The sequence below is a fragment of the Hemitrygon akajei genome, chromosome 8 (assembly GCF_048418815.1).
Source record: "Hemitrygon akajei chromosome 8, sHemAka1.3, whole genome shotgun sequence".
Classification (NCBI taxonomy): Eukaryota; Metazoa; Chordata; class Chondrichthyes; order Myliobatiformes; family Dasyatidae; genus Hemitrygon; species Hemitrygon akajei.
The window spans coordinates 62,570,219-62,597,407 of NC_133131.1; the positions used below are offsets into that span (position 1 = coordinate 62,570,219).

General features: G+C 49.7%; 1 protein-coding gene across 4 annotated transcripts in view; it reads left to right on the forward strand.

Annotated features, from left to right (window-relative positions):
* copa (COPI coat complex subunit alpha) overlaps nucleotides 1-27,189 on the forward strand; it is a 98,554-nt gene that overhangs the window by 19,917 nt on the left and 51,448 nt on the right. For all 4 annotated transcript variants that reach the window (XM_073053925.1, XM_073053924.1, XM_073053926.1 and 1 more), the window contains 9 exons: nucleotides 5,698-5,807; nucleotides 9,640-9,739; nucleotides 10,698-10,833; nucleotides 13,047-13,129; nucleotides 19,368-19,518; nucleotides 19,612-19,678; nucleotides 22,206-22,281; nucleotides 22,818-22,900; nucleotides 25,170-25,309. In XM_073053925.1, coding sequence (XP_072910026.1) covers nucleotides 5,698-5,807; nucleotides 9,640-9,739; nucleotides 10,698-10,833; nucleotides 13,047-13,129; nucleotides 19,368-19,518; nucleotides 19,612-19,678; nucleotides 22,206-22,281; nucleotides 22,818-22,900; nucleotides 25,170-25,309 — 946 coding nt within the window. The remainder of the gene's footprint in view (nucleotides 1-5,697; nucleotides 5,808-9,639; nucleotides 9,740-10,697; nucleotides 10,834-13,046; nucleotides 13,130-19,367; nucleotides 19,519-19,611; nucleotides 19,679-22,205; nucleotides 22,282-22,817; nucleotides 22,901-25,169; nucleotides 25,310-27,189) is intronic.

Sequence of the window (27,189 nt, forward strand, 5' to 3'; positions counted from 1 at the left end):
TATGGATTTCAGTAAGGCATTTACCAAGGTTCCACATGGAAGGTTAGTTAGGAAGGTTCAATTGTTAGGTATTAATATTGAAGTAGTAAAATGAATTCAACAGTGGCTGGATGGGAGATGCCAGAGAGTAGTGGTGGATAACTGTTTGTCAGGTTGGAGGCCGGTGACTAGTGGTGTGCCTCAGGGATCTGTACTGGGTCCAATGTTGTTTGTCATAGATATTAATGATCTGGATGATAGGGTGGTAAATTGGATTAGTAAGTATGCAGATGATACTAAGATAGGTGGCATTGTGAATAATGAAGTAGGTTTTCAAAGCTTGCAGAGAGATTTAGGCCAGTTAGAAGAGTGGCTGAACGATGGCAGATGGAGTTTATTGCTGGTAAGTGTGAGGTGCTACATTTTGGTAGGACTAATCCAAATAGAACAGAGTGACCTAGGAATAATGATGCATAGTTCCCTGAAGGTGGAATCTCATGTGGTTAGGGTGGTGAAGAAAGCTTTTCGTATGCTGGCCTTTATAAATCAGAGCATTGAGTATAGGAATTGGGATGTAATGTTAAAATTGGTGAGGCTAAATTTGGAATATTATCTACAGTTCTGGTCACTGAATTATAGGAAAGATGTCAACAAAATAGAGAGAGTACAGAGAAGATTTACTAGAATGTTACCTGGGTTTCAGCGCCTAAGTTACAGGGAAAGGTTGAACAAGTTAGGTCTTTATTCTTTGGAGTGTAGAAAGTTGAGGGGGGACTTGATATAGGTATTTAAAATTATGAGGGGGATAGATAGAGTTGACGTGGATAGGCTTTTTCCATTGAGAGTAGGGGAGATTCAAACAAGAGGACATGAGTTGAGAGCTGGGGGCAAAAGTTTAGGGGTAACACGAAGGGGAACTTCTTTACTCAGAGAGTGGTAGCTGTGTGGAACGAGCTTCCAGTAGAAGTGGTAGATGCAGGTTTGATATTGTCATTTAAAAAAAAATTGGATAGGTATATGGACAGGAAAGGAATGGAGGGTTATGGACTGAGTGCAGGTCGGTGGGACTAGGTGAGAGTAAGCGTTCGGCACAAACTAGAAGGGCCGAGATGGCCTGTTTCCGTGCTGTAATTGTTATATTGTGGCGACCCACTTTCTGCGTAGGCGAACTGGCTCACAAATAGCCAGCGCGTGGGGAGAGACTTTGGTAATGCACCTCTGAGGTCTTTTCCGCCCGGAGAGGGCAGGCGCTAGGAATTAAATGCCAGCGCCGTGAAGTTTGAATAAACTAGTCTCGAAACGACTTACCGACTGCGTGTCGTTATTTCAGCGCTGTGTGTAGCACATCGCTACATTGGTGACCCTGACAATCCAAATGGGATTTAGACCAAAGATGATCGACTCTTCATCTGTTCACGCAGTTTCGCTAAAACTGCCGTCTTTCTGGACGCTGCGACCCCGCGTGTGGTTTAGCCAAGCAGAAGCCTAGTTCCAGATTCGGCAGATGTCTTCTGATTCCACGCGTTACTATCACGTGGTGAGCGCCCTTGACCAGGAGACGGCCGCCCAGGTTGCGGATTCCATACAGTCACCCCTGGAAGAAGGCAAATATGAAGCATTCAAAGCACTGCTCATTGGGACCTTTGGCCTCTCACGGTGTGAGCGAGGTGCCCGCCTGCTTCACCTGGATGGTTTGGGAGACAGACTGCCGTCAGCATTGATGAACAAGATGCTGTCCCTGGCTGACGGACACAAGCCCTGCCTCATGTTCGAGCAAGCGTTCCTAGAGCAACTGCCCGAGGACATACATCTGCTGCTGGCCGACGCAGATTTCAGTGACCCCTGGAAGGTGGCGGCCCGGGCAGACGTGCTGTGGAAAGCCAAGAGGAAGAGGGTCCGTCGGTCAGATTACCAGTCCACGCGCCCAACAGCGGACCAGACCAGGCCCGGCAGGGGGGCGCACACAACACAGAGGCAGGAGTGAGGAGGCCAGCAAACAGTGGTGTTTCTACCACCAGCGGTGGGGCACAAAAGCCCGCCGTTGTCGTCCGCCCTGCAAGGGCCAGGGCCAGGGCCAGCTGCCGCTAATGACTATGGCGGCTGGCCACCAGGACAGCCTCTTGTATGTTTGGGACAAACCAAGCCGCTTCTTGGTCGACACCAGAGCGGAGATCAGCGTCTTGCCCCCGACGGGGTATGACACCTGCAACAGGAAGCCATGACCCACCCTGAGGGCCGCAAACGGCAGCACGATTTGGACCTATGGCACCCGCACAGTGCAGCTGCAGTTCGGCGCCAGCCACTTCACGTGGGACTTCACACTGGCCGCCGTGGCCCAACCACTCCTGGGGGCGGACTTCTTGTGAGCTCACAGCCTGCTGGTCGACTTGCAAGGGAAAAGACTGGTACATGCCGAGACTTTCCAGACATTCTCCCTGGGTGAAGCCAAGTTGCCGGCCCCACACCTGGACTCCATCACGCTGTTGGACAATGAATTCACCAGAATCCTGGCGGACTTTCCATCGATTCTGGCACCGCAGTTCACGGCAGCCATGCCCGGACACGGGGTACAGCACCACATGCCAACCCAGGGACCACCCCTCCATGCCCACGCACGAAGGCTTCCTCCGGAAAAGCTCCGCCTCGTGAAGGAGGAGTTCAAGAGGATGGAGGAATTGGGGATCGTACAGAGGTCCAACAGCCCATGGGCTTCCCCCCTGCACATGGTTCCCAAAGCAGCCGGGGGTTGGAGACCATGCGGCGACTACCGCAGACTGAACGAGGCTACAACTCCAGACCACTACTCCGTGCCGCACATACAGGACTTTGCAGCAAACCTGCACGGGGCAAGAATCTTTTCCAAAGTAGACCTCGTCCGGGGATACCATCAAATCCCGGTGCACCCTGAAGACATCCTCAAAACAGCACTCATCACCCTGTTCAGCCTGTTCGAGTTCCTTCGAATGCCGTTCGGCCTGAAGAATGCCGCACAGACGTTCCAGCGGCTAATGGATGTGGTGGGACGCGACCTGGACTTTGCGTTCATCTATTGGACGACATCCTTATAGCCAGCAGTTGTCATCAGGAGCATCTGTCCCATCTCCGCCAGCTCTACTCCCGCCTGAGTGATTTCGGCCTCACGATCAACCCGGCCAAATGCCAGTTCGGTCTCGATACCATCGACTTCCTGGGCCACAGGATTACCAAAGACGGGGCAACACCTCTGCCCGCCAAGGTAGATGCGATCCGCCACTTTGCCCGGCCCAACACGGTCAAAGGCCTGCAGGGGTTCGTTGGTATGGTGAACTTCTACCACCGTTTCCTCCCCTCAGCAGCCTGTATCATGCGCCCTTTGTACACCCTGATGTCGGGTAAAGGCAAGGACATTACTTGGGATAAGGAGGCCGCGGCCGCTTTCGTTAAAGCCAAGGAAGCCTTGGCAGATGCTGCAATGCTGGTGCACCCCAGAACGGACATTCCGACCGCACTCACGGTGGACGCATCCGACACAGCAGTCGGTGGGGTGTTGGCAACCCCTGGCGTTCTTCAGCAAGCACCTACTGCCACCCGAGCTCAAGTACAGTGCTTTCGACCGGGAGCTGTTGGCACTGTATCTGGCAATCCGGCATTTCAGGTACTTCTTAGAAGGCAGGCCGTTCACCGCGTTCACGGATCACAAACCGTTGACCTTCGCGTTCACGAAGGTGTCTGATCCCTGGTTGGCTCGCCAGCAGTGACATCTGTCATACATCTCCGAGTACACGACGGACATCCAGCATGTCTCGGGGAAGGACAACGTCGTGGCAGACACACTCTCCAGACTGGCTGTCCAGGCCCTGTCCCTGGGGGTGGACTATGCAGCACTGGCGGAGGCACAGCAGGCAGACGACGAGACGCCCAGCTACAGGACCGCAGTCTCGGGTTTGCAGCTGCAAAACTTTCTCGTAGGCCCAGATGATAGGACCCTCCTGTGCGACGTGGCTACTGGCCAACCTTGCCCCATCGTCCCGGCAGCCTGGAGGCGGCGAGTTTTCGACTCCATACACGGTTTGGCGCACCCATCTATCAGGACAACCGTCCGGCTGGTCTCCAGCAAGTTTGCGTGGCATGGACTTCGCAAGCAGGTCAGTGAATGAGCCAGAACGTGCGCGCAGTGCCAAACAGCCAAGGTGCAGCGGCACACTAAAGCCCCACCACAGCAGTTCGAACCCACCCATCGGAGGTTCGACCACATTCATGTGGATATCGTGGGCCCCCTACCAGTGTCCCGAGGAGCGCGGTACCTCCTAATTATGGTAGACCGGTTCACGAGGTGGCCAGAGGCAGTCCCACTCACCGACACATCTGCCGATTCCTGCGCCCGAGCACTGTTCGCAACCTGGGTAGCACGCTTTGGGGTACCGGCCCACATTACCTCCGACAGAGGTGCCCAGTTCACCTCCAGCCTGTGGTCGGCTGTGGCCAGCCTGCTGGGAACGCAGCTACACCACACTACTGCCTACCACCCACAGTCGAACGGACTAATGGAACGCTTCCACCGTCACTTGAAGTCGGCTCTCATGGCCCACCTCAAAGGGCCTAACTGGGTGGACGAGCTTCCCTGGGTCCTGCTTGGAATTCGCACAGTGCCCAAAGAGGATCTGCACGCCTCGTCGGCCGAGTTGGTGTACAGCGCACCCCTGGCCATCCCAGGAGAGTTCATTCCAGCCCCAAGGGGGCAAGAGGAAAAACCGGCAGCAGTCCTGGACAGACTACGTGAAAGGCTCGGCAACCTGGCCCCCGTACCGACTTCACAGCACGGACGGACCCCGACCCATGTACCCAAAGACCTGCAGAACTGTAAGTTTGTGTTTGTATGAAGGGGTGGACACCGGGCACCGCTACAGCGGCCATACGAGGGGCTGTTCAAGGTGATCAACAACAACGGGTCCACGTACGTTCTGGACATTGGGAGGAAAGAGGAGGTTATCACAGTGGACCGACTCAAACCAGCCCATGTGGACTTGGCACAGCCGGTCGAGGTTCAGGCACCGCGGCGCAGAGGCAGACCTCCCAAACAGAGGCTGATCCAGACTGTGGACATTGGGGGGTGTATCGCCGGTTCTGGGGGGGGGCTTATGTGGCAACTCACTTTCTGCGCAGGCGAACTGGCTCACAAATAGCCAGCACGCGGGGAGAGACTTTGGTAATGCACCTCTGACGTCTTTTCTGCCCGGAGAGGGTGGGCGCTAGGGATTAAATGCCAGCGCTGCGAAGTTTGAATAAACTAGTCTCGAAACGATTTACCGATTGTGTGTCGTTATTTCAGCGCTTTGTCATGCACATTGCTACAATATGGTTATATCTTAGAGTAGGTAAAAAGGTCAGCACAGCATTGTAGGCTGAAGGGCCTGAACTAATGTTCTTTGAGTTCCCATCTGTCTCAGTGTTGGGTTTGAATATGGTGAAGTCAGTGTAAACTTCTTCATGATTGGGAAGAGTCGTCATCTATTCTGAAACCCTCTCTTGCAATGTTTGTGTGTTCAATTCCACAAACCTTCCTCATTAATCAGTCCTCCATTTGATAGCCACCCCACCCGCAATTTGTCAGTGAGTGGGGGGTGGGGAAGAGTCTTCCTATTCCCTCCCTGCCCCTTAAACTCTGCCATAACACATGCTTGCTATTCCTTTTCCTCTCCCTGACACTTGCTCCCTCACCAGATTCTGTTCTGCCGCCAGGTCTGAGGAAGAAGAACCTCTCCCCAGGGGCAGTGGAGAGTGACGTGCGTGGGATCTCGGGGGTCGACTTGTTTGGGACCACTGATGCTGTGGTCAAGCACGTCCTGGAGGTAAGGCACAGGATGTGGGGCTGAGACCGGGGGAAGGTTCCACAATGTGACTCATCACACAGATGAGTGATGCTCCTTTACACTGCCTTGTCACCCTCTCATAGCATGGGTTACACATACAACAATTACAATCAGGCTTACTGTCACTACTTTGTGTGTTTGTGTTCATTATTTCCTGTATTGTGAAGGCTCTGAGGTGTTCTGAACCTCCTCCCTGGGCCACGCCAAGCCTCCTCCCTGGCCCCCCTCCTCAGGCTGCTCCGGGCCCCCTCCTCTGACTGCTTCTGCTCTGAGATCTCAGCTGTCCTCTGACTGTTTGACCGTGTATTTCCCTTCTAGCTTGTGCTCCTTCCCCTCCTCTGACATTTTTATTCTGGCATCTTCTTCCTTCCTTTCCAGTCCTGATGAAGGGCCTCAGCCCGAAAAGTCGACTGTTTATTCATTTCCATAGATGCTGCCAGACTTACTGAGTGCCACCAGCATTTTGTGTATGTTGCTCTGGATTTCCAGCACCTGCAGAATCTGTTATGTTAATGATATGAAATTTGTTGATTAGTATTGATGGTATAAAGACTTAAAATGACTTAAATAAATAGTGTTTTGATCTTTGGCATGAATCAGTTTATAGTTATCCCGTGTACTGAGATATTCATTCAGTGGCTACTTCATTAGGTTGCTTCTGTTGCTAATAAACTGGCCACTGAATGCTTGTCCACGGCCTTCTGCTTTTGTAACCCATGCACTTCAAGGTTCAACACATTGTGCATTCTGAGATGCTCTTCTGCACACCGCTGTTGTAATGTGTGGTTATTTGAACTCCCGTCAGCTTGAAGCAGTCTGGCCATTCTCCTCTGACCTCTCATTAATAATTTGTTTTTGCCCACACAGCTGCTGCCCACTGGATGTTCTTTGTATCTTGCACTATCCTCTGTAAACTCTAGAGACTGTTGTGTGTGAAAATCCCAGGAAATCAGCAATTTCTGAAATACTCAAACCACCCAGTATGACATGAGCAATCATTCCATGGTCAGAGTCACGTTTACTGCCCATTCTGATGTTTGTTCTGAACAACAACTGAACCTCTTGACCGTGTCTGCATGCATTTATGCAGTGAGTTGCTGCCACGTATTTGGCTGATTGGATATTTGCCTCAACGAGCAGGTGTACAGGGGTTTCTAAAAATGTGGCCACTGGGTGTATTTCAACACATGAAAACGTCAGGTCAGTCGAGAGGAGAAGCAGGATATAGTGTATATAGTGTCACAGAGAATGCACAGTACAGGTAGACACTAAGGTGCAGCACAGGGACACAGTGAAATGGACTGTGAGGTCACGAGTTCACTTCAGAATACAAGAGATCCAGTGAAGGATCCTGTAACGGTGGGATTGAAGCTGACCTTGAGCCTGGTTTCCAGGTGTTTCTATCTTAGACTGGATGTGGGAGGAGCAGGGAGAGAAGGAAGAATAAAATGTCGGGGCTGGGTGGGTCTTTGATACAACACAGGAGCAGAGTGGTACCATTCAGCCCGGTGAATCCACTGCGCCATTCCCACGTTGCTTGGGCTGGAGTTAATTGTCATCCTGAGCATTTGTGGAAGCACTTGATTACAGTGAATAAGGGCACGACTGGGCTGTGGTCAGTGAGGCAGCTCTCCCTGCTTTTCTCTGGCAAATGTGTTTGTGGCTGCAGTACGTTGCAATACAGAATAATAAAAGCTGTAAATTATAATAAGACATGGCCTGGGTGATGGAGGTCCTTAATAATGGGTGCCCCATTTTTGAAACATTGCCTTTTGGAGGTGTCTTTGATGCTGGGGAGGCTTGTACCCTTCATGGAGCTAGCTCCTCCACACTAGAGGGTGACGTAGCCAGTTAGAATTCAGGATGCCGATGTCCTCGAAACCTTCAGGCAGTGGGCACAGGTTTTCAGTACCTGGCCAGGTATGTGGTCAGGGACTGGGGCCTTGAAAGGGTTTCATCTAATACAGGAATTGGCTACCAAGCCCCTCGAGCCTTGCCCCCACCATTTGTTGTTATGGCTGATCTCTACTGCTCTCAAATCCTCCTTTGAGACAGCATCCCATAACCCAATTAAATATTAAGCTCAAGTTAGAGTTTATTGCAATACTATCACATACCTCTGGACCTAGGTGCATAAAACAGTACATATAAGACACACACATAAATTATAAAATGATATTACCACAAGTACAATAACACATACTAAATAAGGTTCATGTGCATTGCAAGTTAAAAGAGCTTGTGCAAAAGTTATAATGCTAATGGCGCTTCATACGTGATGAGACCTGATGGTGGCGGGGAATTCCATCTTACGGCCTGGGGGAAGAAGCTGTTTCCCGTCATAGTAGCTCTTGTCCTAATGCAGTGGTACTTCCTTCCTGGTAGGAGGTCAAAGAGATTGTTGGGCAGATGGGAGGGCACACGGAAAATGTAAAGGGCCCTGGCTCCTGATAAATAACTCGGGTGAAAGAGAAACCCCGATAATGTTTATATAATGTCACACTTTCACTATTCAAAGTTCCACATCTGGATTTTGTGTAAAGTCACCCATGGAACGTTACAGCACAGAAACAGGCCTTTTGGCCCTTCTTGGCTGTGCTGAACCATTTTTCTGCCTAGTCCCACTGACCTGCACCTGGACAATATCCCTCCAAACCCCTCTCATCCATGTACCTGTCTAAGTTTTTCTTAAATGTTAAAAGTGAGCCTGCATTCACCACTTCATCTGGTAACTCATTCCACACTCCCACCACTCTGTGTGAAGAAGCTCCCCCCATGTTCCCTTTAAACTCTTCCCCTCACCCTTAACCCATGTCCTATTACTATTATTATTATTTTTATTATTTCGTTTGTATAAAGTCACCCATTACTATTCAAACTACATCTGGATTTTGTGTAAAGTCACCCATTGCTATTCAAAACTCCACATCTGGATGCAGATCCAGCTGTCTATCCACTCAGGACTCCTTTCTCATGCCAGAAATTCAACAGGCTTTGGACTGCTTCCAAGACTCTTTTAGATCAGTTGAACCGATGTTCCTGGTGGGGTATAACTAATTCCTGACGAAGGGTCTCGGCCCGAAACGTGGACAGTGCTTCTCCTATAGATGCTGCCTGGCCTGCTGTGTTCCACCAGCATTTTGTGTGTGTCCCTGTACCACTGTTTGCTCTCCTAACCACTTGCTCAATCTGCATTTAGTGATCTTTCCCCTGGAACACCTCGATCCCTATGAGCTTCAGTCATTAGTAGATGTTGGGTTCTGATGTTTTAATCCAAGGATCTTTCAGAAGTCAGGAAGCTATTGTGTCAGGATTGCTTTATTAAGCATGATAGAATAAGGAAAAATGGAAATGGGCAATGTTCAGCAAAGAGACTAGGAACTAAGATGCACTGGACTTGTAGATCAGGAAAATTCCATTCACATTTGGAGATGAGTGAACAAAGATTAACCCCCTATTCAAGTGATGCAGTACCAAGAGAATCAAAGCAAATGAGATACTGAACAACTTCATATACTGTACAAACTGTGGTCCCGAGAAAGCACACTAAGCTATGAGGCAAATATAAGAACTACTTGAAATACGAGCAGGTAATTGTTAAATTGCAAAGAAAATATAAATTAAAAAGCCAGATCCAACACAGTCCTCCTCCAATTCAGAAAACAATCTACTTCTCGATTTATCTTATGGAAGTGTGTGAGCCTCACATTTCCAGAGAGTCACAGCCTCCAAGGGACACAAGGTTGTACACAGTGACTCCTCCTTTACATTGTCCTGCTTCCCTGAAGCCGACTCATCTTCGTTCCCACAGGGTCATGACCGAGGGGTGAACTGGGCCACCTTTCACCCCACCATGCCGCTGATTGTCTCGGGTGCAGATGACCGGCAGGTGAAGATTTGGCGAATGAATGGTGAGTGTGACCTCTGCCAGCTGTTTCGTGCCCAGTGTGCTCAGCATCTGCTCCCAAATCGAGGAATCCATTTCTTGGACTTTGTGCATCTCCACTGGTGGCTCGCTCCGAAACAGCGCCCCGTCACCATATCTACTGCCTGGGACGCCGTGGCGTCTCTGGGCATGGGGTGGCTCAGTCCATCCGAGAACCACTCTCACCAGAAGCTGCTTCTCTCCTTCTCCCAGCCTACTCTGACTCCATCCTGAATCCTCTGCCCAGGTAGAGTGGGCGTGGAGGAAGTGTTTCCATTAGTAAGAGAATGGAGAATGTGAGGGCACAGTCTCAGAATAGGGCACATCCCTTTGGAACTGAGCTGAGGAGGAATTTCTTCAGCCAGAGGTTGGTGAATCTTCAAATTTATTGCCACAGATGGCTGTGAGGAGCAATTGAGTTTTGTTTAGAGATACAGCCTCTGGCCCTTTGCGCTGCACCGCCAGCAACCCCGAGTTAACCCATATCTAATCGTGGCATAACTTACAATGACCAATTAACTTCATTAGGCAGACATTGATAGGTTTTTAATTAGTTAATAGGTAAAGATTAGTTTTATTTGTTATATGTACAGTGAAGTGAGTCATTTGCGCAGTCTGGGGATGTGCTGAGGGATGTCAGGTAGCTTCTGGTGCCAACATAACATGCTCACAAGGTACTGACCCGTGCAATGTGGGGGAAACGTATCAGGTGATGGGAATGTACAAACTTACAGACTGCGGTGGGAATTGCTGGTAGCCATAACGCATCATACTAGCTGCTATGCTATCGTCGCAGGGAGGTTGTGAGAAAATGGAGCTGGAAAACTGTCAGCCAGCTCCATGGCAGAGCAAGCTGAATGGCTTAATTCTGCAACTTGTTCTAAGGTGCTATAAAGCCTCTTGTCTCTCGTCTTCATTCTGAGCCCTTTTTTCTCTTCATTAAGATTCCAAGGCATGGGAGGTGGACACGTGTCGTGGTCACTACAACAATGTTTCCTGTGCTGCCTTCCATCCCCGCCAAGAACTGATCTTGAGCAACTCCGAGGACAAGAGTATCCGTGTCTGGGACATGTCCAAGAGGTAAGCATAGGCACGGTGAGGGGGGAGTTCTGAGTTATGTCGGGCTGATGGGCGAGTTGTGCCGGGCCAGGGCCGAGGGGCGAGTTGTGTCGGGCCAAGCTGAAGTTGCGTTCTGGCCCTTGAGTTTCCCAACAGTTGGCTGAGTTGTGAGAGAGCAATGTGATTGGATGTAGATGCTTGAGCTAAACTGAAGTTGGTCCTGTGCATCTCAGGTGCCTCTGTGACTGGGTGCATCTTTGTGATGGGGGACTTTGATTCATAGCTTTTTCAAGCACCTTGGCTTCATCCACTGCAAATGGCAGGATGTCCTGGTGGCCATCTATTTCAATTCAATAGCCCATTCCCATTCTCTCCTGACAGGTTGAGTCCACACTCAGGTTGGAGGAGCAGGACGTCATATTCCGCCTGGGTAGCCTCCAACCTGATGGCATGAGCATTGATTTCTCTAACTTGTCATTTATTCTCCCTCCCTCCCTTTTTCAATTCCCATTCTTGTTAGCCTCACTCCTCATCTGCCCATGACATCCCTCCTTCCCTTACTTCTGTGGTCCACTGTCCTCTCCTTTCAGATTCCTCTTTATCTGTTCCACCTATCACCTCCAGCTCCTTCCTTCAACTCCGCAGTCCCCTACCTACTCACCTGGTCTCAGCTATCACCTGTAGTTTGCACTTCTTCCCCTCCCCACCACCTTATTCTGGCTTCTGCCCAGTACCTTTCCAGTCCTGATGAATGCCTCCACCCGACAGTGGGGTCTAGTTGTTACCTGTCTGCTGAGTTCCTCCAGCACCTTGTGTGTGTGTGGTGATTGGATGTGTTGGAGTGCAGTGCAGGCAAGAGGTTTGATATTATTTTGTTTAAATAAATAGTGGGAGACAATCAGGTAACTGTTGGATTCTGTTGTTTTTGATCCAAGTCCTTTCAGAAATCAAGACAGAGGCAGAAAACTTGTTGCTTCACAGTTTTATTAAATATTGCAAGAACAGTGAGTGAACAGAGAGCCCCTCACGTACTCGGACTAGAGTGAAGCAGTTTTCCAGTGAAAACAATTAACCTATAAAATAGCCAGATCCAACTGATATAACACCACCTTTAGAAAACTAAAGCAACTGTACCACAATCACTAAAAAGTTCATTGGATTTTTGCATGTTTATACACTCTGGCCATTTTATTAGGTAGCAAATAATGTGGTCACTCAGTCTATGTTCATTGTCTTCTGCTGCTGTAGCCCAGCCACTTCAAGGTTTGATGTGTTGTGTGTTTAGAGATGTTCTTCTGCACATCATCGTTAGAACGTGTGGCTACTTGAGTTACTGTCACCCCTTCCTGTCAGCGTAAACCAGTCCGGCCATTCTCTGACCTCTGAACTGCCATTCACTGGATGGCCTTTGTTTTTGCACCCTTCTCTGTAAATTTGGAATACTTTGCCCAGGCAGGAGGTAAGAAGGTGGAGGTATTGGATCTACCCAAGGAGAGACTGACAGGTATGTAAACTCCGAGGGGGGCTGGTTAGCCTACTCTCTGAGTTGTTCAGATCACTGGCTGTGGTCGGTTGGGTTGCCAGAACTGATTTGCCAACTTGCCCCTACTGGGTGTCGTCTTTGATTGTTTGCAGACAGTCCAGAGGCTGGGCAAAGTATTCCAAAGATTCCCAACCTCCAAAGAAATATCTCTTCATCCCCATCTGAAGTGGATCAGCCCACACTCTGGGATTCTTCTCCATGGTTCTACATGCCCCTGCTAGGAGTACAGCTCCTCGCAGTATCAACCCTTTCAAACCACTTCATTGAGATTACATCCTGTTCTTCTGGATTCTGATGAGTAGTGGCACGAGTGGCTCACTATTAGATTGGGGATTAGACCTGTTAGTTCCATTATGACTTAACCTTCCTATGCTTGCTTGCATTTTTATATCATCACCAACACACCATGGCTACACCTGTACACCTGCTCGTCAATGAAAATATCTGATCAGCCAATCATGTGGCAGCAACTCAATGTACACGGGGTGGAGAGTAACAGTGTTGGGGCTGTTAGTGCTGTGGGAAGAGCATGGCAAGATGTTGTGGGAGCTCCGTATTATAGGTTAGGTTATAGGTGAAGAGAGAATTCACCACCTGGTTGTTACTGATGTGTTCTGTCTGTCTTCCCTTGTTCTGTTCCCACCCCACCCCACACACACACAACCCATCTCTCACTCCCTGTCTCGAGCAGAACTGGAGTGCAGACTTTCCGCCGAGACCACGATCGTTTCTGGGTGTTGGGCGCTCACCCGAACCTCAACTTGTTTGCTGCGGGTAAGTACATGTGGGGGGGGGGAGGGGTGGTGGGGGGGCTTGCCGTTGAGGTGAGAGAAAAATAGCTGCTGGTTCTCCTCTTCAACACTGTTCATACTGTGTTCAACTAAAGAGTACGGACTGTTATTACCCATCAACCTTCACTCAAACTGATCCCACAGGCTGACTTTCAAGGACTCTTCATCTCATGCTGTTGATGTTTATTGCTTATTTATTATTATTATTATTGTTTGTTTTATTTTTGTACTTGCACTTTGTTGTCTTTTGCATATTGGTTCTTTGCAGTTGAGATTTACTATCCCTGATAAAAATAAAGGAATACAGTGGAATTTGTGGGAAAAGCCTTGCACAGACTGACAAACAGCCAATCTGCAAATAAAAAACACTTGTTGAAAGTGAGTCTCGAAGTTGTTGAATCAGTTCAGAGTTGAGTTGTTAGCACCTGGGAGTATTTCACTATGCCTCCCCACCCCACAGAACACCAGTGCACCATCTGGGTGTGGTCCCTGTTGAAACTGTAAAGCCCATTTCCGTCATCTGCAGCTCCCTCGCCACCATCACGGCCACGGAGGAGAGTGACACCTACTTTGCACAGTCGTGGTGCACTTCATGGAATGCAGAAACGAACTGAAACAGACTGTTGTCACCGTCTCTGATGGACAGTGTCAGAGTTAATTCATTTCTAATATCACTGGTATTTTGTTATGTGTATATACCTGTATTTAAATAAAATGTGTAAAAGGATAGTATTCAAGGGTTCATTGTCCGTTCAGAGATTGGATGGTGGAGGGGAAGAAGCTGTTCCTGAATCATTGAGTGTGTCTTCAGACTCCTGTACCTCCTCCCTGATGGTAGCAATGAGAAGAGGGATGTCCTGGGTGATGGTGGGGGGGGTCGTCCCTAATGATGGCGGCATCACTGTTTTGAGGGTGTTCTGGATGCTGGGGAGGCCAGTACCCATGATGGAGCTGGCTGAGTTTACAGCTTTCTGCAGCTTTTTCCGATCCTGTGCAATGGTGCCTCCGTACCTCATGGAGATGCAACCAGTTAGAATGCTCTCCATGGTACGTCCGCTGGAGTCTTCAGTAACGTACTAAATCTCCTCAAGCTTCTAATGAAGTCGAGCCGCTGGTGTGCCTTCTTTGTAATGGCATCAGTCTCATCCTTTCCTGCAGTGTGTCTGAGCAGCTCGTTTGCTGTGAACTATCGATACCACCTCCTGACTGCCTGAGCCTGACCTCTGTTCCCCTCTGACCCCACACTGTTCTGGCCTTCCACTCTTAATCCTCCAGCGTCTGTTCTTTGACACCTCACCTCTGCCTCTTTAACCTCCTCCACCCCCTCCCACCGTCTCTATATAATTAGAAAAATAAAGCCTTCTGGCTCCAAATTACACCATAAGGCCTGAAGGCATAGTAGCAGAATTAAGCTATTCAGCCCATCAAGTCTGCTCTGCCATTCCATCATGGCTGATTTATTATCCCTCTCAAATACATTGTCCGCCTTCTCCCCTTAACCTTTGATGCCCTATCAGCCTTTGCTTTAAATTTACCCAATGACTTGGCCCCCGCAGTTCTCCGTGGCAATGAATTACACAGGTTCACCACCATCTGGCTAAAGAAATTCCTCCTCATCTCTGTTTGAAAGAAATGTCCCTCTATTCAGAGTATTAGAAAACTCCCACAATTGGAAACATCCTCTTCACTTCCACTCTATCTTGGCCTTTCACTATTCGATAGGTTTCAATGAGATTCTCTCCCCCCCCCCCCCCCCCCCAATGCTTGTAAACTCCAGGGAGCACAGGCCAAGAGCGATCAAAAACTTTTATTATGTTAATTTCTGGAATCATTCTCGTGATCTTCCTTTGGACTCTCTCTAATGCCAGGACATCTTTTAGTTAAGGGGCCCAAAACTGCTCTCAGTACTGCCATAGACAGTTAGATGGCCCTTCCCAACCCACCTCCTTCCCCCACTTTTGTCAATCCAATCTGACTGCACCTGTATCCTTCCAACTGCACAAGTCCCGTTTGCTTGACGTCTGTCTCCCTACTCTTCCTCCAAATCAACTACCTGGCCAAATACCTTTTAAACGTTGTATCTGACCCTTTGTGGAAAAGCCTGTCCCTTCCAAGCTTTGATTTCTCCTTTCTCACAGTAAAACTTTGCTTTACCCACCTTAGGAAAAAAATCTGTGATTATCTAAGCCTCGTAGTCTTATGAAACTCAAAGGTCACCTCCCCCTGGATTCCTACATTCTAATGAGAATAAATCTTTCCTCCTTCAGCCCTTTGCCTCTTCCACCTGTCACCTCCCAGTGACTCACTTCATCTCCTCCCACTACCCCACCCACCTTCCCCCTCCCCTGGTCTCACCTATCACCTCCCAGTGTCTCACTTCATCCCCTCCCACTACCCCACCCACCCACCTTCTCCCTCACCTGTCACCTCCCAGTGACTCACTTCATCTTCCCCACCCACCAACCTTCCCCCTCACCTGGTCTCACTTCCCAGTGTCTCATTTCAGCCTCTCATTTCCCCCCGTGTCCCATTTCAGCCTCTCATTTCCCCCCGTGTCCCAGTCACCCACCCACCTTCCCCCTCACCTAGTCTCACCTATCACCTCCCAGTTCGTACTCATTCCCGTCCCTGCCTTCTTATTCTGATCCCCTGCTCCTCTTTTCCAGTCCTGGTGAAGCATCTCAGCCAGAAACATTGACTTTATTTCTGCCTGACCTGCTGAGTTCCTCCAGCATTTTCACTATTACTTGAGAACAAACCCAGCCTGCCCAATCTTTCCTTTGTTCCAATCAGAATTGTGGTGAATGTCTTTTCCACACTTTCTGTTGTTTCCTCATCCCTCCCTGTAACTTGGCAATCAGGAACTGTCCACAATTCTCCCTGTGGCCTGATCAGTGCTTTCTACAGGTGCAACATGACATCCCAAGTCTTGTAGGTAGGCCTGCTAAATGCCATCTCTCTATCCCTACCCTATTTCTTCTGATCTTACCTATCCAACTGAATTGTTGTTTTCAGGGAGCTGAGAGCCTGCATTCCAAGATCCATCTGTGGGTCCTGACCTATCTTGGATTTGCCTTCTAATATTTGACATCCCAATGTGCATCGTCCACTAGATCCATTGCCCTCTAGTTCCTGCCTTGCATCCCTGGGTTTTCATATCACTTCTGTCCCTGAACACTTTAATGCCCCTCTACCTCTTTATCTTTTCCCTCACTCCTGTAAGGCTCCTGTAAAATCTCTCCGTGTCTGGGACCATCCTGACAGAAATGTAGCTTCAAGACACCGTTCCAGACTCGACCATCCAGCCAGAAGGCCTAATCACCACTCAGGTGATCAGAAATGCTGCGAGCTCTCTCTACACTATTCACTGGTGTGCGAATGGCCCACTGCTGACCACAGAGTGCAGACCCTTCTACTTACCGAGGGAGTTCCCTGCTATTGTGATAATTGCTGTCTACATTGCTCCCATGCTTGTGCTGGGAAAATGTTGCAGGAGCTCTGCAGTGCCATCTGTGACCTCAGAGGTGGTTGTGGACTTCAGGAAGGCCCAAGTCGACCACTCTCCATTGCACATCAATGGCTGTGTCATGGAGAGTGAAGAGCATGAATTTCCTTAGTGTGCACATAACGTACAATCTAACCTGGGCCCACAACACATCCTCATTCGTCAAGAAGTTACAGCAGCAGGAGATTGAGGCATGCAAGGCTCCCTGTCTCCATTCTAACAACTTTCTACAGGAGCACCACTGAGAGCGTCCCATGTGACTACATCATTGTGTGATAAAGAAGCTGGGGGAATTGGACCGCAGGACCCTACAGAGGAAAGTAAAAGCCACCGAGAGGATCATCAGGGTCTCTCTCCCCTCCTCCCCCCCTCCCCCCCCCGTTTGTTCCATTTGCTGGAAGCCTGCAGACAATCCCTACCAGCCATCCCACGGTCTCTGAATCACCACCATTAGGAAGGAGGTACAGAAGCATCAGGACTGGGACTAACAGGCAGGGAACAGCTTCTTCCCCCAAGCTGTGAGACTAATGACTCACCTGTCAGCACCGAGGTATCGTCACTCGGATAGGGAGCTGTTTACTCTTTACCTGCACTGCATGCATCTTGAGTTGTTTTATTAACTAAATTGTGCTAATAGTTTGGTTCATGTGCTGCGTGTCTGATATGTTTTGTGGTACACCATGGTGCGGAGGAACACTGTTTCGTTTGGGTTATACGTGTACAGTCAGATGACAATAAACTTGAACATGAACTTGCAGAGTCCATTGTGCAGGCTGTCAGATAGCCCCAGTGTCTGAGTTCAATGATGGTCAGCCAGGAACACACACAAAGTGCTGGGGGAACTCAGCAGGCCAGGCAGCATCTATGGGAAAAATACAGTTGACGTTTCGGGCCAACACCCTTCGGCAGGACTGTAGGAAAAGGATGAGGAGTCAGAATGAGAAGTGGGCGGATGGGAGGAAGAAGCACAAGATAAGAGGTGAAACCGAGGATGGGGTGAGGTGGTGTGAAGGAAAGAGCTGGGAAGATGACTGGTGAAAGAGATACAGGGCTGGAGAGAGGGGAGTCTAATCAGAGAGGACAGAAGGCCATGGAAGAAGGAAAATGGGGGGTGATGGGCGGGTAAGGTGATACGGTGAGAGAGGGAAATGGGAATGGAGGGGTGGGGGCAATTACTGGAAGTTCAAGAAATTGAAGTTCATGCCATCAGGTTGGAGGCTACCCAGATGGAATATAAGGTATTGCTTCTTCCATCCTGAGTGTGGCCTCATCACAACTCTAGAGGAGACCTTGGACTAGCACGTCGGAATGGAGATGATCGGGAGACCGCTTCGCTGACACAAGTAAAAAAGGGATCTCCCAGTGGCCACCCGTTTCAATTCCACTTCCCATTCCCAATCCAACATGTCAGCCCAAGGCCTCCTCTACTGTCTCAATGAAGCCACACTCGGGTTGGAGAAACAACACCTTACATTCCGTCTGGGTAGCCTCCAACCTGATGGCATAAGCACTGATTTCTCAAACTTCTGATAATGCCCCCCCCCCACTATTCCCCATCTCCTTTTCCCTCTCTCATCTTATCTCCTTACCTGCCCACCGCCTCCCTCAGGTGCCCCTCCCCACTTTTTCTTTCTTCTATGGCCTTCTGTCCTCTCCCATTCTATTCTCTCCTTTCCAGCCCTTTGTCTCTTTCACCAATCAACTTCCCAGCTCTTAACTCCCTTCCCAGTTTCACCCATCACCTTGTGCTTCTCCCTCCCCTCCCCCCTCCTTCTCACTCTGACCTTATCTTTTCTCTCCAGTTTTGCCAAAGGGTTTTGGCCCGAAACGTCAACTATGCTTTTTTCCCTAGATACTGCCTATCCTGCTGAGTCCTGCAGCGTTTTGTGTGTGTTGCTCGGATTTCCAGCATCTTGTTTGTGATGGAGAAAGCAGTAGATCAGATTATGATTTAAATGGTGAAGGATTGCAGCATGCTGTTATGTGATGAGTGTTTGCGCAGGGCTCGTAGAACGTTGGTTTGCAGGTGCAACAGGTTACCCAGAAGGTAAATGGAATGACGCCTTCATTCAGAGGAGTTGAGTCTGAGCAGGGAGATCAGGCCATGGCTGGCCAGGCCACAGCGGAGTACTTGGAGAAAGTTATACAGGCTTTGGAGGCAATGCAGAAGAGGTTTGCCAGGGTGATTCTGAGGTGAGCGGGTTTTCCTATGAGGAGAGATTGAGTCAGCTGGGAGTATACTCACTGGAATCCAGAAGAATGAAGGTGATTTTATAGAAACGTTAAAGTTATGGAGGAATAGATAAGATAGAAGCAAGAAAGTTGTGCCCACTGGTGAGACGAGAAGTAGGGAACATAGCCTTGGGATTCGGGGGAATAGATTTTGAGCAGAGATGAGAAGGAACTGTTTTTCTCAGAGTTGGGAATCTGTGGAATTGTCTGTCCAGAGAAGCAGTCCAAGATACCTCATTGAATATATTTAAAGATATAGACGGATTTTTGCATCGCAGGGGAATTAATGATGATAAGCAAAAGGCAAGTAGGTCGCACTGAGTCCACGGCCACATCAGCCATGATCTTATTGCATGGTGGAAGCAGGCTCGACAGTCCAGGGGCTTACTGCTGCTCCTTTTCCTTGCACATTCATACCAGCTCCACACAGCTACGGATTAGTTCCTGCTGCCACCCTGATCTTTCACCTTTAACTTTTGCACAGGCCATGACAGTGGCATGATTGTGTTCAAACTGGAGCGAGAGAGGCCAGCTTACGCCGTGCATGGCAACGCCCTCTTTTATGTCAAGGATCGCTTTCTGCGGCAGCTTGATTTCCACAGCTCCAAGGACGTGGCAGTAATGCAGCTACGCAGGTAATGCTCCCTCTGCACTCCCAGAAACTTACTTTGTATCTACCTGTCATGGCATACCAGGTTGAATTAATTTTCCTTTCCTTATTTCCACAGTGGCTCCAAATTCCCAGTCTTCAGTATGTCCTACAATCCAGCCGAGAATGCAGTCCTGTTGTGCACGGTGAGATCATGGGTTTCGTTAGAGGCCAAGGATTGTAATCAAAATCAAACTCTTACCACACCGGGAGCATCGTGTACAGTTCCAGTCTCCATATCCCTGGGTCAGACCCACACCGGGAGCATCGTGTACAGTTTTGTCTCCATATCCCTGGGTCAGACCCACACCAGGAGCACCATGCACATTTCCAGTCTCCTTATCCCTGGGTCAAACCCACACCGGGAGCACCGTGTACAGTTTTGTCTCCATATCCCTGGGTCAGACCCACACCGGGAGCACCGTGTACAGTTTTGGCTCCATATCCCTGGGTCAGACCCACACCAGGAGCACCATGCACATTTCCAGTCTCCTTATCCCTGGGTCAAACCCACACCGGGAGCACCATGCACAGTTTTGTCTCCATATCCCTGGGTCAGACCACACTGGGAGCACTGTACACAGTTCTGTCTCTATATCCCTGGGTCAGACCCACACCGGGAGCACTGTACACAGTTCTGTCTCTATATCCCTGGGTCAGACCCACACCGGGAGCACTGTACACAGTTCTGTCTCTATATCCCTGGGTCAGACCACACCAGGAGCACTGTACACAGTTCTGTCTCTATATCCCTGGGTCAGACCCACACCGGGAGCACTGTACACAGTTCTGTCTCTATATCCCTGGGTCAGACCCACACTGGGAGCACCGTGTACAGTTTTGTCTCCATATCCCTGGGTCAGACCCACACCGGGAGCACCGTGTACAGTTTTGTCTCCATATCCCTGGGTCAGACCCACACCAGGAGCACCATGCACATTTCCAGTCTCCTTATCCCTGGGTCAAACCCACACCGGGAGCACCATGCACAGTTTTGTCTCCATATCCCTGGGTCAGACCACACTGGGAGCACTGTACACAGTTCTGTCTCTATATCCCTGGGTCAGACCCACACCGGGAGCACTGTACACAGTTCTGTCTCTATATCCCTGGGTCAGACCCACACCGGGAGCACTGTACACAGTTCTGTCTCTATATCCCTGGGTCAGACCCACACCGGGAGCACTGTACACAGTTCTGTCTCTATATCCCTGGGTCAGACCACACCAGGAGCACTGTACACAGTTCTGTCTCTATATCCCTGGGTCAGACCACACCAGGAGCACCATGCACATTTCCAGTCTCCTTATCCCTGGGTCAAACCCACACCGGGAGCACCATGCACAGTTTTGTCTCCATATCCCTGGGTCAGACCACACTGGGAGCACTGTACACAGTTCTGTCTCTATATCCCTGGGTCAGACCCACACCGGGAGCACTGTACACAGTTCTGTCTCTATATCCCTGGGTCAGACCCACACCGGGAGCACTGTACACAGTTCTGTCTCTATATCCCTGGGTCAGACCACACCAGGAGCACTGTACACAGTTCTGTCTCTATATCCCTGGGTCAGACCCACACCGGGAGCACTGTACACAGTTCTGTCTCTATATCCCTGGGTCAGACCCACACTGGGAGCACCGTGTACAGTTTTGTCTCCATATCCCTGGGTCAGACCCACACCGGGAGCACCGTGTACAGTTTTGTCTCCATATCCCTGGGTCAGACCCACACCAGGAGCACCATGCACATTTCCAGTCTCCTTATCCCTGGGTCAAACCCACACCGGGAGCACCATGCACAGTTTTGTCTCCATATCCCTGGGTCAGACCACACTGGGAGCACTGTACACAGTTCTGTCTCTATATCCCTGGGTCAGACCCACACCGGGAGCACTGTACACAGTTCTGTCTCTATATCCCTGGGTCAGACCCACACCGGGAGCACTGTACACAGTTCTGTCTCTATATCCCTGGGTCAGACCCACACCGGGAGCACTGTACACAGTTCTGTCTCTATATCCCTGGGTCAGACCACACCAGGAGCACTGTACACAGTTCTGTCTCTATATCCCTGGGTCAGACCCACACCGGGAGCACTGTACACAGTTCTGTCTCTATATCCCTGGGCCAGACCCACACTGGGAGCACCGTGTACAGTTTTGTCTCCATATCCCTGGGTCAGACCCACACCAGGAGCACCATGCACATTTCCAGTCTCCTTATCCCTGGGTCAGACCACACTGGGAGCACTGTACACAGTTTTGTCTCCATATCCCTGGGTCAGACCACACTGGGAGCACTGTACACAGTTCTGTCTCTATATCCCTGGGTCAGACCCACACTGCGAGCACCATGCACAGTTCCAGTCTCCATATCCCTGGGTCAGACCCACACCGGGAGCACTGTACACAGTTTTGTCTCTATATCCCTGGGTCAGACCCACACCGGGAGCACTGTACACAGTTTTGTCTCTATATCCCTGGGTCAGACCCACACCGGGAGCACCGTGCACAGTTCCAGTCTCCATATCCCTGGGTCAGACCCACACCGGGAGCACCATGCACAGTTCCAGTCTCAATATCCCTGGGTCAGTCCACACTGGGAGCACCATGTTCAGTTTTGTCTCCATATCCCTGAAGGACCTGACCCACCTCTCTCCATCTTTTACAGCGAGCCAGCAACTTGGAGAACAGTACATACGATCTCTACAGCATTCCCAAGGACTCAGATTCCCAGAATCCCGATGGTAGGTTTTGTTAATTTAATTCATTTAGAGATACATCACAGACCAGGCCCTTCCAGTCCAGCAAGCTGTGCCACCCTGACTTAAACCTAATCCAATCAAGGGACAGTTACAATGACAAATTAACCTGCTGACTGGTTTGCCTTTGGCCTGCAGAAGGAAACCCCACAGGGAGGGGGAGGAGTGTAAAAGCTGTACACTGAAGATGCCGGGGTTGATCTCAGAACAGCGAGGCCCGGAGCTGTAATAGCATCGCACTAACCACTACGCTGCGTTTAATGCTCGTCCCTCCTGTGGATGGGTGGGGGTGCGGTACAAACCCAGTGATTTGAAGAGCTATTGGATGGATGGGGGTGGGGGTGTAGGGGACTGGAGGTGGTCAGAGACTCCTACCTGGTTGTGACAGGCAGAGATGCTCCCCACCTGGGCTTATCGTTGTTCTATTCTTTGTAAAGGGCTGGGGCGGAAGTGTGGAGCTCTTTCATACTCCCCCACCTGGTTCCTGGAACTCACCTTGTAATCTGTCTCCCTGTTCTCAGCTCCTGAAGGGAAACGCTCCTCGGGTCTCACTGCTGTCTGGGTGGCTCGGAATCGCTTTGCCGTCTTGGACCGCATGCACTCGGTGAGCTGGGGGGGTGGGGGTGGAGGAGGAGGGGTGGGGTGGGGGGGGGGGTGCTCGTTACTGAGCGATGCCCCAGCTGGGAAGTTGTACTACTCACTCACTACAGGATGAACGGGAAGCCAACCACCTTGATCTGCCAATTAATGAGATGGTGGGCTTTATTTCTCACATGGACAGTGAAAAGCGTTGTTTCTGTTCACCACAGAGCCCAGGGTTGTGCTGGGGAGGGCCCAGCAGTGTGGCCACACATTCTGGCGTCAGCACAGCATGCCCACAGTGCTCAGCAGAACACATCAAAACAACAAAACAATCACGTTCAATTGTCTCCCCCCACCCCATCCTCCTGACAGCAACGCCAACACAGCCTCTCTCGGACTCTCTGCACTCACAGACTGCTCTAACTCCAGACAGGCCATCTCATTCAGCCTCCATGGACTCGTTGGCCTTCAACTTACCCAGCAGATTTGCAGAGTCACTGCTCTGGCCTTTGGGCCTATACCTCTACTTCTCCAATCCCCTTTAATGCTCCTTCCTTCCACCTTAAAACTCTGCCCTCTTGTACTTGATGCTCCTACCATATTAGAAAGGCTTATTAGCAACTTTATCATTGCCTCTTGTAAAGACAGAGGAGATTTAGGCCATTCAGCCCATTGAGTCTGCTCTGCCATTCCAACATGGCTGAGCTACAATCCCTCTCAACACCATTCTCCAGCCATCTCACTGTAACCTTTGACACCCTGACTAATCAACCACCACTTTATATACACCCAATGTCTTGGACATCACATCAATCTGTGGCAGTGAATTCCACAGATTCACAACCCTCTGGCTAAAGAAATTCCTCCTCAGCTCTGTTCTAAATGGATGTCCATCTATTCTGAGGCTGTGTCCTCTGTTCCGAGACTTCCCCACTATAGGAAACATCCTCTCCACATCCACTCTATCTGTGTCCTATGGTCCTAGACTCCCCCACTACAGGAAACACTCTTTCCAAGTCCACTCTGTCTTGGCCTTTCAATATTCAGTAGGTTTCAATGAGATTCCCCCTCATTGTTCTAAACTCCAACAAGTTCAGGCCCAGAGCCATCAAAAGCTCCTTGTACATTAACAGTCATTCCCAGAATCATTCTAGTAAACATCCTCTCGACCATCTCCAATGCCAGCAGAGCCTTTCTTAGATAAAGGGCCGAAACCTGCTCACAGTACTGTGTGGTCTGAGCAGTGCCTTATAAAGCCTCAGCATTACACCCTTGCTCTTATATTCTTGTCCTCCTGAAATGAATGTTAACATTGCCTTTGCCTATCTCTAATCCAACCTGCAAATTAATGTTTGGGGAATCCTGTGCAAGTCCCTTTGCACCTCTGATTTTTAAATTTTCTATACGTTGAGGAAATAGTCTACACTGTCATTCTTTCTACCAAAGTGTGTGTGTCCACTTCCTTCCTGACTCTATATTCCATTTGCTACTACTTTGCCCATTCCCCCATTCTGTCCAAGGCCTTCTGCAGACTCCCTGCTTCCTCAACACTACCAACCCCTCCACCTATCTTCGTATCGTCCACAAACTTGGCCACAAAATCGCCAGCCTTATCATCCACACTGTTGACATAATGCAACAAGAAGTGGTACCAGCACTGACCCCTGTGGAACACCAGCTGCCAGCCAGAAAAGTCTCCCTTCATTCCCACCTTTTGCCTCCCACCAGCCAGACAATGTTCTACCCATGCTAATATCTTTCCTGTAATACCGTGTGCGCTTGTGTTAAGCAACCTCATGTGCAGCATCTTGTCAAAGGCCTTCTGAAAATCCACTAAAGATAACATCCACTGATTCTCTTTTGTTTATCCTACCTGTTATTTCCTCAGGATTGAAGGTGCTTGAAAAACCAGCTTCTACACCACCCACCCTCCCCCCCCCCCCCCCCCAACCTACATTGGATCTCACCGATGTATAGGAGACTGCCCCTGAGACACCAGATACAATGGACAACACCGACAGACTTGCAGTAGGAGTGTAACCTCTGGAAGGTTTATTAAATGGTGGTGAGGGAGGCGGTGGAGAGCAGGTGTAACACTTGTCCTGCTTGCAAGGATAAGTGCCAGGAGAGAGATCAGTGGGGAGGGACGAATGGACAAGAGAGTCGCGTAGAGAGCAATCCCATGGAAAGTGGAGATTGGAACAAGAGGGAAAGATGTGCCTACTGATAGGATTTAATATTTTGTATGTGATTTAATTCACCATTTTGCTCCCATTCCCCACCCCGTGCAGATTCTGATTAAAAATCTGAAGAACGAGATCACCAAGAAGGTGCAAGTGCCGAACTGTGATGAGATCTTCTATGCTGGCACTGGGAACCTGCTGCTGAGAGACACCGACTCCATCACTCTGTTCGACGTCCAGCAGAAGAGGTGAGGGCACAGGTGTATGGGGGGGGATGGTGGTGGATAAGCTCCTGGGATCTGGCTTTGTATCTGATCTCGGGTCCTGTCTGTGTGGAGTTTGCACACTTTCCCTCTGAATGCATGGGGGCTTTGGCTTCCTCCCACATGCCAGCATCAAAGCCTGTTGAATATTGAAAGGTGTAGACAGACTGAATGTTCAGAGGCTGTTTCCTAGACCCGGGGGGGGGGGGGGGTGTCTAGGACCAGAGGACACACCCCAGAATAGAAGGATGTCCCTTCAGAGATGAGGAGGAATTTTTGAGGTGGTGAATCTGGAATTCATTGCCACAGGTGACTGCGGAGGCTGAGTCTTTGGGTATATTTAAAGCAGAGGTTGATAGGTTCTTGCTAGTCAGGGCGTCAGAGGTTACGGCAGGAGAATAGGGTTGAGAGGAATAATAAATGAGCCGTGATGGGAATGACAGCAGACTCAATGGGCTGAATGGCCTAATTCTGCTCCTGTCTCCGATGGTGTTGCGGTCTTGCTGTCTGCTGTAAAATATCCAAAGGTACAGGTCAGTGGAGATTGGGATTGCATTGGCAGGGTTGTGATGGGCTGAATGGCTTGGAGCTTTGGCACGTTGCAAGTATCGTGTGTACTAAGTGGTAGACTCAGTGGCCACAAAAAAGCCAGGTCAAACAGACGGCTGTAAAGCACAACTTCCAGCGGGAAATTACAGGCTGTGCATTGTGCAGAACTCATTGAACCGTGAAGTGGATGGGCTACAGCAGCTGGAGACCATGAACATACACTCAGCAGCCACTTTAGTAGGGACAGGGGCTTTCTAAAAACGTGGCCACTGGGTGTATTTCAACACATGAGAATGTCGGGTCAATTGAGAAGAGAAGCAAAATATAGTGTTACTGTCACAGGGAATGCATGATACAGACAGGCAGTAAGGTGCAGCCCAGGGACACGGAATGCTGGAGTAACTTAGCATCCATGGAAATGATGAACAGGGAAAAAAAGATCAGAAGTCAGAGCGTGGTGGTGGTGGGAGGGGAGGAAGAAGTACAAGGTGGTAGGTGATAGTGGGGGGGGGTAAGTAAAGAGCTGTGAAGTTGATTGGTGAAAGAGATACAAGGCTGAAGAAGGGAAAATTTGAGACGAGAGGATAGAAGATCATGGAGGAAAGAAAAGGGGGATGGAGCACCAGAGGGAGGTGATTGGGAGGTAAAAAGATGAGATGAGAGAAGGAAATGGGAATGGTGAAATGGGGATTGGGGGGCAATTACCGTAAGTTTTCAAGCCGAAGGTGTATCCACGGGTACACGCATGGCTATGCCTGCCTTTTTGTCAGCTACGTGGAACAGTCTGTTCTGTGCCAACACAGGTATCACCCCCCAACTTTTCCTATGCTACATCAACGACTGCATTGATGCAGTGTCCTGCACCCGTGCAGAGCTCATCGATTTCATCAAGTTTGCCTCCAATTTTCACCCTGCCCTCTAATTTATCTGGTCCATTTCCGACAGCTCCTTTTTCTCAATCTCTCTATCTCTGGAGACAATTGATCGACTGATTTTTTAAATATATATGAGGGGTGATTGATAAGTCCGTGGCCTAAGGTAAAAGGAGTCCATTTTAGAAAACCTAGCAGATTTATTTTTCAACATAATCCCCTCCTATGTTTACACACTTAGTCCAGCGGTTGTGGAGCATACGGATCTTGGACCTCCAGCAAGTGTCCACAGATGGGTGATTGCTAAATTCGTGGCCCAGGGTAGAAGGAGATGAGTTATACAACTCTCGTTACGTGCACATGCAGTTCAACTCTTTGAGTGATTATGCAGAAAGTTTGAAGTTAATAACTCATCTCAAAAGACAATAGACAATAGGTGCAGGA